General features: G+C 46.9%; 1 protein-coding gene across 2 annotated transcripts in view; it reads left to right on the top strand.

Moving 5' to 3' along the window:
* LOC143292721 (transmembrane channel-like protein 7) overlaps positions 1–8246 on the top strand; it is a 76219-nt gene extending 67973 nt beyond the window's left edge. Inside the window, exons 11-17 of one of the 2 annotated variants that reach the window (XM_076603241.1) lie at positions 1183–1280; positions 2168–2281; positions 2980–3055; positions 4854–4984; positions 6161–6328; positions 6988–7066; positions 7532–8246. In XM_076603241.1, the coding sequence (XP_076459356.1) occupies positions 1183–1280; positions 2168–2281; positions 2980–3055; positions 4854–4984; positions 6161–6328; positions 6988–7066; positions 7532–7621 (756 nt within the window). In that variant the 3' untranslated portion in view covers positions 7622–8246. The remainder of the gene's footprint in view (positions 1–1182; positions 1281–2167; positions 2282–2979; positions 3056–4853; positions 4985–6160; positions 6329–6987; positions 7067–7531) is intronic. The other variant, XM_076603240.1, reaches the window with a different exon arrangement.
* Positions 8247–10000: the final 1754 nt, after the last annotated feature.

Here is a 10000-nt window from a genome sequence, read left to right as displayed (position 1 = left end):
ATCCGAAAATTCTAAAAACCGCTTCCCACTGAGTTGCAAAAAGGCAGATTATGTTTTGTAAGAAGTCGACATCACCTCGTTTTTCTTATTCACAATCGACGTAATTACTGCATATAAATATTCTGAGGTGGACACTGAATTAACTGAATGAACATAAAAGAAAAATTGAATCAATTGTTTCTTTCAGCCCATTGTAGACTGTTCATGCAGATCTAGAGATCTACCAAGTGTTGGGATGTGCTTGAAACGATGGCAACGTCTTCTCCTTTGTCGCCGAAATAAAAGAATAATCGAGATATTATACAACACACGAAAAACACGGCTTAAACGGCGTTATTACGTCCAGTACTATACGTCTATTTATGGCATGAAGAAGAAAACCACAACATTTTCAAATGATGTCAGATGCGCTGCAACTGTGGGGATTTGTCTGCTTACTTCGGAACTGCACATTCGTGGTTCGATCACGCTACACTTTTTTTCTTTTTCTTTTTTCTTCTTCTCCCAAGCTTATTTTATAATGATATAATATTTGACACAGAACACTTTTTAACGATTTATGAATCTCTCTTTTTTTTTTTCTCCTCATAATTTCTTTACTGGATAAAGCGTGAAGCACAAGTGAGTCTTGAAGGCTTTGCCTCTTCTGTATTTTTGTTCTTGTTTCACTATTTTCCCCATGTTTTTCTTCTCATCTTCACGGTTTGTATCCGTTTATGGGACACACACACACACACACACACACACACACACACACACACACACACTCTCTCTCTCTCTCTCTCTCTCTCACACACACACACACACACACACACACACACACTCACACACACACACACACCCTCTCTCTCTCACACACACACACACTCTCAAACACTCTCACACACGCACGCATATACACACACACACACTCTCTCTCTCTCTCTCTCTCTCTCTCTCACACACTCACACACACACACACACTCTCACACACGCGCACTCACACACACAAACTCTCTCTCTCACTCTCACACACTCTCACACACGCGCACACACACACACACACACACACACATACACACACACACACACACTGTCTCTCTCACACACACACACACACACACTACAGCACTACACACACTACAGCACATTGTTGGACGATGATGACGGTGACTGTACCATCCCATTCCTGTGGGCGTGCAGTGCTGGGAGACGTACATCGGACAGCAGTTCTACAAGCTGGCCCTGGTGGACTTTGCCGCTCTCATCGTCATCACTTTCTTCGTGGAGTTCCCTCGCAAGTGAGTGTGTTATTCTCTACATCATTGTTGTTAATAAACGATGAGGCCACGAGATCAAATGATTAAGAAATAGTAAAGAGTGGTAACTTTCTCCATACACAAGGTACACAACTTCAAGTCAAGGCTGCTTACGCTACCAGTTCAGCTTGCACACAGGTAAATAATAAGGTACATTGGAACAAACCCAGACACTTCCTCAAAAAAGGAGGCGCCGGGCTTGTCCTTATACCGATCATTTGACATGTGCACACAGCAGCAATGACAGAAGAAATGTACAAACACAAATTAGCTTTTATTCACGACTGGCATAGCCTCTTTTAATCCTGAACAAGCCACACAGAACACATGGACAATACAGAACAAACACATGGTTTTTGAGAAAGTGTCTGGGTTTGTTCCAGTGTACCTTTTTATTTACCTGTGTGCTAGCTGAATTGGTTGTGAAAGCAGCCTCGACTTGAAGTTGTGTACCTTGTGTATGGAGAGAGTTACCTCTACTATTTTTACATCATTGTTAGGTTGCCTGCAGTGATTTGGTGTGTGTTTGCATCAAACGTTACGATGACCAGCTGCTTTTTTTTTTTTTTTTTTTTTGCTTTTATTTTGCTCCCCCCCCCACTCCTCCTCCCGCCCCTCCCACCCATCATCTGCACCGTTTCAGTGGCATTACCCCCACGCCGCTCATTCCGAGTACCCCATACACAGCTACACCCGGGTTCGTCTTTCGCAGTCCCAGTGATGACCAGCTTTTCTGACTGCATGCTTTTGTTTGGGTTTTTTTTGTTTGTTTTTGGTAGTTTTTTGTTGTTGTTGTTGTTGTTTTTATTAATTTATTTATATATTTTTGGTTGCACAGTTCAAGAAGTGTTGGTCCTGATGTTGTGCAGGTTTCTGTATGAGCGTTTAAAGGGGAAGATAGCATTCGTGGGGAAGTACGGACAGCAAGAATTCGACATTCCTCAAAACGTGCTGGACATTGTCTATTCTCAGACCCTCAGCTGGTAAGAACAGTGTGTGTGTGTGTGTGTGTGTGTGTGTGTGTGTGTGTGTGTGTGTGTGTGTGTGTGTGTGTGCGCGCGCGTGTGTGTGTGTGTGTGTGTGTGTGTGTGTGTGGTATTGTTTATGACTGCTTGGTGGTTTCAAAAGTGTAACCAGTCCAACTCCTGTCATGTTTTTTTGTTTTTTGTTGTTGTTTTTCTTGGTAAGGATAGGAACTATGTGAGTTTTGGTCACGGTTGGGCCAAAAGCAAAGTGAGAGCTGTGTTATCAATGATTTCTCTATTGCAATGGGACATTATTTACAGCTTGGTCTTTTGTGAAGGACTATGACTCTCAAACCAGGAGGCAAAATTGCACTGGCTCTTAGTCCTGCAGTCTTGGTGGCTAGTTGGCCTTTGGTAACCATTCCCAGTGCCGACGGCCCTAAAAACCCTATTGGCCGAGAGAGTAGGTATGTAACTTTGGCAAAACACTCTCCACTATGATCAAATTCTAGCCCAGAAATGTACTCGGGACAGCAGTTACCTCCTCTACTGTTCTGATGGTCATAGTCGAACACAACTGACTATTATACACATTTGACTTTTGATTATGGTGTGGAAGTTGCAAGCAGCATAGCATGGTTGTTAATGCACTGAAAGCTGATCGCGTTCAGATGGGAACAGTGTGACTGTTGGTTTTCTGCGTGCGTTGTGTGCAGGCTGGGGACGTTTTTTGCACCGCTGTTGCCAGCCATGACTCTTCTCAAAGTCTTCTTCATTTTCTACATCAAAAAGGTGAGACACTTATTTGAAAAACAACAGCAAAAACAACAAACACCAAAACAACAACAACAGCAACAACAACAAAAAAACAACAACAACAAACAGCTGTGTTCTGAAATTGTTGTAAGTCAGAAAGAAGAAAGCACCATTGTTTGAGGGATGCAATTACAGTCTAGGGGGTTGATCACTGTGTCTGCATTTGCGACAAAGGAATTACTGTGGTCAATAGGAGGAGGCTTATAATAATAATAATAATAATAATAATAATGGTATTTATATAGCGCTGAATCTTGTGCATAGACAAATCAAAGCGCTTTCACACCAGTCATTCTCACGCACGCATAACTCTAAAAAGGAGAAACTGAAGACAAGGAAGAGGCAGGGAAGGGAGACTTGAAAGAGCTGAGTGTGGAGACTTGACGAAGCGAAAGAGGAAGTTCATTCCAATTGCAAGGTCCAGAGACAGAGAAAGAACGGCGGCCAACAGTCGAGAGTTTGAATCTGGGTATGCGTAAATAGAGTGGATCTGAAGCTGATCGTAGTGAGCGAGATGGAGTGTAGAGGTGAAGGCAGCCACAGAGATAGGAAGGGGCAGATTTGTGAATATATTTCTAGCATAGAGTGCTGATCTTGTACTTTATTCGGTGTGAGACAGGGAGCCAGGGTTAGTGATTGGGATCGGCAGCAGTGGTGTGTGACTTAACATTGACAACTCATTTGACAATTGACAATTTTATTTTATTTTTAATTATATTATTATTATTTAGTTAGTTATTTAGTTATTTATTTCTTTATATATTTCTTTATTATTTTATTTTATTTTATCTTATTTTGTACGCTTATAGTTGACTTCATCAGGTTTTTGCGCCTTATACATATTATTATTTGTAGTTGTAGTTCCTTTTTTTCTTTTTTTTTTCTTTTTTTTCCCTCAAGGCCTGACTAAGCGCGTTGGGTTACGCTGCTGGTCAGGCATCTGCTTGGCAGATGTGGTGTAGCGTGTATGGATTTGTCCGAACGCAGTGACGCCTCCTTGAGCTACTGAAACTGAAACTGAACTGACAACTCAGGAACACTGGCGCAGTCACCACAAGAGAACATGCGTGGATGTGGGTGTGGATTGGGGATTCGGGCGGTGGGGGGTAATGCCATGCCACTGTACCGACGTACAGGATATAGCAGCAAAGGAAAACTAAGAAGAGAAAGAAGAAGAAGGAAAAAAAACTGTTCAGTACAGTGCTTGGTGAGTTCCCTCAAAAGACAATAGCATGAATCGCAAGTTTCACATCAACGTTATACAAAGAATATCTCTCAGCTGTCTTTTGTATGTGGGCCAGATATTTTGTTGTTGTTATTTTGCTTTGAAAGACTTCATCAATAAGAGAACAATAATGATACAATTGTACCAATCTTGGCTTTGACGTTTGAGACAGGGCCTTAGCATAGGTGCACTGTGTGAATTTAGTTTCAGATGTGTATGAGCAATATTCGTGGATGGATGCTTTTGATAAGGTCATTTTCCAGAGTAACTGGTACTTTTGTGTATCAGTGTGTATGTGGTTTGTGTGTGTGTATGTGTGTGTGTATGTGTGCGTGTGTGTGTGTGTGGGGGGGGGGCGGTGTAGTGTGAGTTTATGTGTGCATGTAATTAATGCATGCATGCTCATATATGTGCGCGCAGTTTGTGTGCGTGCGTGCGTGCGTGTGTGTGTGTGTGTGTGTGTATGTGTGTGTATGTATGTATGAGTGCACTTGCGCTTTACATTTATGTGCGTGTCTGTGTGTGTGTGTGTGTGTGTCTGTGTGACAGCTGACGCTGATGAAGAACTTCGCGCCCCCTCAGAACGTGTACAAGGTGTCGCGCTCCAACTCTTTCTTCAACCTCATCCTCCTCATCTCCTTCATCATCGTGGCTGTCATCGTGGGCTACATGCTGGGCAAGTGAGTGAAAGAGAGTGGGAGGGACCTTTTCGCTCAGCCTTTGTCATGTTTTGTTTGTGAGTCGGACTGGACTGCGGGCTGAGAGATTGTGTTACCGGTATGAATGACGAGCCTTTGGATGCAAAAGTGATTTCCAGTCGGATCGGATAAATCTACGATATTATTTGTATTTGTATTTATTTTTACCACAACAGATTTCTCTGTGTGAAATTCAGGCTGCTCTCCCCAGGGAGAGCACATCGCTATACTACAGCGCCACCCATTTTTTTGTATTTTTTCCTGCGTGCTGTTTTTGTTTGTTTGTTTGTTTTTCCTATCGAAGTGGGTTTTTCTACACAATTTTGCCAGGAACAACCCTTTTGTTGCCGTGGGTTCTTTTACGTGCGCTAAGTCATGCTGCACACGGGACCTTGGTTTGTCGTCTCATCCGAATGACTAGCGTCCAGGCCACCTCTCACGGTCTAGTGGAGGGGGAGAAAATATCGGCGGCTGAGCCGTGATTCGAACCAGCGCGCTCAGATTCTCTCGCTTCCAAGGCGGACGCGTTACCTCTAGGCCATCACTCCACATATCGTGTATTTCATTGTAAAGAGAAGGGAAGGAGGGGGAGGGGTGTGTGTAGAGCCTTCACACATAGGTGTTATTGCCCTTTAAATCTAGTTCACATCATCCGCCGCTGACCGTGAATGGCAGTATCACAGCGTTTCACATTGAGAGGTCTTTTGATCAATGTTATCCCGATTCGATGGTTCGCGATTCAGTCTGTTCCGAAATGGGCCTATACCCGATTCGCCTGTCACGTAACTGCTGATTCCTCTGTGTGTGTGTGTGTTGGGGGGGGGGGGGGGGGGGGTGCATGTGAATGCCACCTCGACTGGAAATCATTTTCTGTGTACTGGAAGTCGTGAAACGGCAAACTGTGTGTAGGTGTATGTGTGCGTGCGTGCGGACGCACGTGCGTGTCTGTATGTATAGATGGGTGGGTGGTTGTTTTCAGGTTCTGTGTGGTCTTCATTTACAGTTGTTGGGTTTTTTTTCAGCCCTGTCGTGGCCCTTTAAGGTCGGCTGGACAATAAAAGCCTCACATCACGTGCTTTGTGTGTGTGTGTGATGCGTGTGTGTGTGTGGTGTGTGTGTGTGTGTGTGTGTGTGTGTGTGTGTGTGTGTGGTTTCCAGCATCAACCCTTCCAAGAGCTGCGGCCCGTACAGGTTGTACTCCACAGAGGACTACGTGACGTGGACGGCTCTGACTGACGTCATCGCGGGTTGGCCCAACTGGGCCTCCACCATCTTCTTCTTCTTCGGCACCACCGCCTTCTACGTGCCCTGCTTCATCCTGCTGTGGTCAGTGTGGGTGTGGGTGGGTGTGCGGGTGTGTGGGAGGGGGGAGTTAAGGGTGTGTGTGGATGATGGGGCTTTATGTGTGTGTGTGTGGGCGGGGGGAAGGGTAGTGTGTGTGTGTGTGTGGTGTGTATGTCTTGTTTGTGTGTGTGTGTGTTGTTTGTGTGTGTGTGGTGTGTATGTCTTTTTTGTTTGTGTGTGTGTGTGTAGTGTTTGTGTTGTGTGTGTGTGTTGTGTGTTGTGTGTATTTTGTGTGTATTCCTTCTGAGTGGTGTGTGTGTGTGTGTGTATGTGTGTGTGTGTGTGTGCTAGTGTGTATATGTGGGGGGGGGGGGGTAGTGTGTGTGTGGTTTGTGTGTGTTTATGTGTGTGTGGTGTGTGTGTATGTGTGTGTATGTGTGGTATGCGCATTTTGTGTGTATTCCTTCTGTGTGTGTGTGTGTGTGTGTGTGTGTGTGTGTGTGTGTGTTTCGGGGTTGGATCGCTTTCAGTACATGAGAACACGTACCTGTCACTGAAAGGTGTATATTAAGTTTGTATCGTTGGCAGTACGGGCGACCACAAATGTGACTTATTTGTGAAGAGATTAAGAAATGAAGCTGACCTGACGTGACTTGACTTGACTTCATGTGACATTTGCTGGCTGCCATGTATTGTTTCAGCCTTCTGATGTACTACTACTGGGCCGTTGGACAGGGCTACAAGAGAAGGGATGAGATTCTCAAGGAACAGCTCAGACTGGTGCGTGTGTGTGTGTGTGTGTGTATTTGTGTGAGTGTGAGTGTGCGTGTGTGTGTGTGTATGTGTGTGTGTGTGTGTGTTTGTGGTCGTGTGTGCATGCATGTAAGTATGCATGCGAGCGTGCATGTATGTATATACAAACCTTGTGCATACATATGTGTTGTGTACGTATGCATGTATGTATGTATGTGGTGTGTATATGTTCTCTGCATGTGTGTGTGTGCGTGTGCGTGTGTGTGTGTGTGTGTGTGTGTGTGTGTGTTGTATATGTGTTCTGTGTGTGAGCACACACGTGTGCCTGGGAAGAGGCATTTGTACGTGTGTGTGTGTGTGAGTCCGGTTTGGTTTTGTCCCTCTATGTTGTTCATGCTTCCTTGCCTGCCTCTGTGTGTGTGTGTGTGTGTGTGTGTGTGTGTGTGTGTACAGGTGTAACGATTTGTGTGTGTTGATGGTGGTTGGTTTCAGGAAGGGAAAGACAAGCACTACCTGCTGGCCCGAGTGAACGACATCATCAAACAGGGCAGTCTGCAGGGGATGACCAGTCCACGGGCCTAGCTCCACCTCTGTCACATCGCCTCCACCTCTGTCACACCGCCTCCATCGCTTTGTGCTTTCCAACGCTGTTTCCTGTTTCATGAACGAACATGTCACTTAATCACCAAGTGCACTGAACCTACAAGGAGCAGACTTCAAACACCATTTCCTATATCAGGAACAAACATGTCACTTAACCACCAAGTGCGTCAAACCATCAAGGAGCAAACTTTAAACACCATTTCCTATTTCAGGAACAAACATGTCACTTAATCACCAAGTGCCCTAAACAATCAAGGAGCAGACTTTAAACACACACCATCTCCTATTTTGATACAAACATGTCACCACTCATCAAGCAGAACATTGGACCAAATCAAGATCTGCTGACGTCAGTAAGGAAAAGAAATCTACGTCAGCATGGCCACACGTGACAAGATCCAATAGCCGTGCTGAAACAGTATTATTTCAAGGAACCATTGAGGTTGGGAGGGAGGGAGGGAGACAGAGGGAAAGATAGAGGAAAACTATGACGGACTGGGCAACACTGCAGTACGAGATGAGGGAAAATAAAAAAACATTTGCACATCACTGACACACCCGGAGAAACGTGGTGAATAGTTGTTTTTTGTGCGGCGCCCTCCCCACAACCCTCCCCCCCACCCCCCAAGACCCCCCCTTCCCACAACCCTCCCCCCCCAGACGCCCCTCCCCACTACCCTACCCCCCCAAGACGCCCCTCCCCACAACCCTCCCCCCCCAGACTCCCCCCTCCCCACAACCCTCCCCCCCCCAGACTCCCCTCCCCACTACCTCCCCCCCCCCTCCCCACAACCCTCCCTCCCCCAAGACCCCCCTCCCCACAACCCTCCCCCCCCAAGACCCCCCTCCCCACAACCCTACTTCCCCCAAGACCCCCCTCCCCACAACCCTCCCCCCCAAGACCCCCCTCCCCACAACTCTCCCCCCCCCCAAGACCCCCCTCCCCACAACCCTCCCCCCCCAAGACCCCCCTCCCCACAACCCTCCCTCTCCCAAGACACCCCTCCCCACAACCCTACTTCCCCCAAGACCCCCCTCCCCACAACCCTCCCCCCCCAAGACCCCCCTCCCCACAACTCTCCCCCCCAAGACCCCCCTCCCCACAACTCTCCCCCCCCAAGACCCCCCTCCCCACAACCCTTCCCCCCCAGACTCCCCTCCCCACTACTCTCCCACCCCCAAGACGACCGTCCCCACAACCCCCCCCCCCCCAAGACGCCCCTTCCCACAACTCTCCCTCCCCCAAGACCCCCCTCCCCACAACCCTCCCTCCCCCAAGACACCCCTCCCCACAACCCTCCCCCCCAAGACCCCCCTCCCCACAACCCTCCCTCCCCCAAGACCCCCCTCCCCACAACCCTCCCTCCCCCAAGACACCCCCCCCACAACCCTCCCCCCCAAGACCTCCCCTCCCCACAACCCCCACCCCGCAGGCCTCCCCAATGACTTTTTATTCTCAGAATTAAGGGAGAAGAAGATTTCACTTCACAATACACTACAGTTACCTATGAACAGGTCAACCAGAAAATCCTGATTTCACTTCACAATACACTACATTTACCTATGAACAGGTCAACCAGAAAATCCTGATTTCACTTCACAATACACTTCAGTTACAGTTGAACGGGTCAACCAGAAAATCCTGATTTCACTTTACAATACACTACAGTTACCGATGAACATGGCAACCAGAAAAACCCTGTCCCGATATTGGTATGCATCTGTAACAGATGTCTTCGCAGCTCGAAATTTATGCACTGACCATAATCAGTTCATGCCCCCCCCCCCCCCCCCCCACCGGCCCCCCTAATCAGCGAACAACTAAACAGTGCAGTGATTGTGCAAACACTTTTCTTGTTGTCAGGTGTGATGACTACATAGTGTGTGTTTGATACTTGCTGTCAACTCATGCAGTCAACACATGGTACCCGACATTTTCAGATGATATGACTTAATTTCTGAAGAAATTTCCTGTCCTGTGAAAACGTGGGTGTTCATTGGAAGGATGATATTGTTTTCGCTCATTTTTTGGGGCAGTGTTGATGTCAGTCGATATGTGGTTGTTTTGATCAGTGGAGAGACCTGGTGTCTTGAATTTCGCCCATGTTGTACGAAAGAAAATGTTGACTTTTTTTTCTCTGGGTGTACAGTTTTTATCTGTATTCAGTGTCATTCATTTTCCTTTGACGAAAGAGTAAACATTGCTGTCTGTTTCTCTTTCGCACACAAGCACCTCCCCGCCCCCCCCCCCCCCCCCCCCACACACACACGTGCATGTATACGCAGTGACAGAGACACAGACAGACAGATAGACAGACACGCACACACACAGACACGTCACACACACACAAACACGTA

This window comes from Babylonia areolata, chromosome 18, assembly GCF_041734735.1.
Source record: "Babylonia areolata isolate BAREFJ2019XMU chromosome 18, ASM4173473v1, whole genome shotgun sequence".
Classification (NCBI taxonomy): domain Eukaryota; kingdom Metazoa; phylum Mollusca; class Gastropoda; order Neogastropoda; family Buccinidae; genus Babylonia; species Babylonia areolata.
This window is presented reverse-complemented; position numbering and strand designations above follow the sequence as displayed.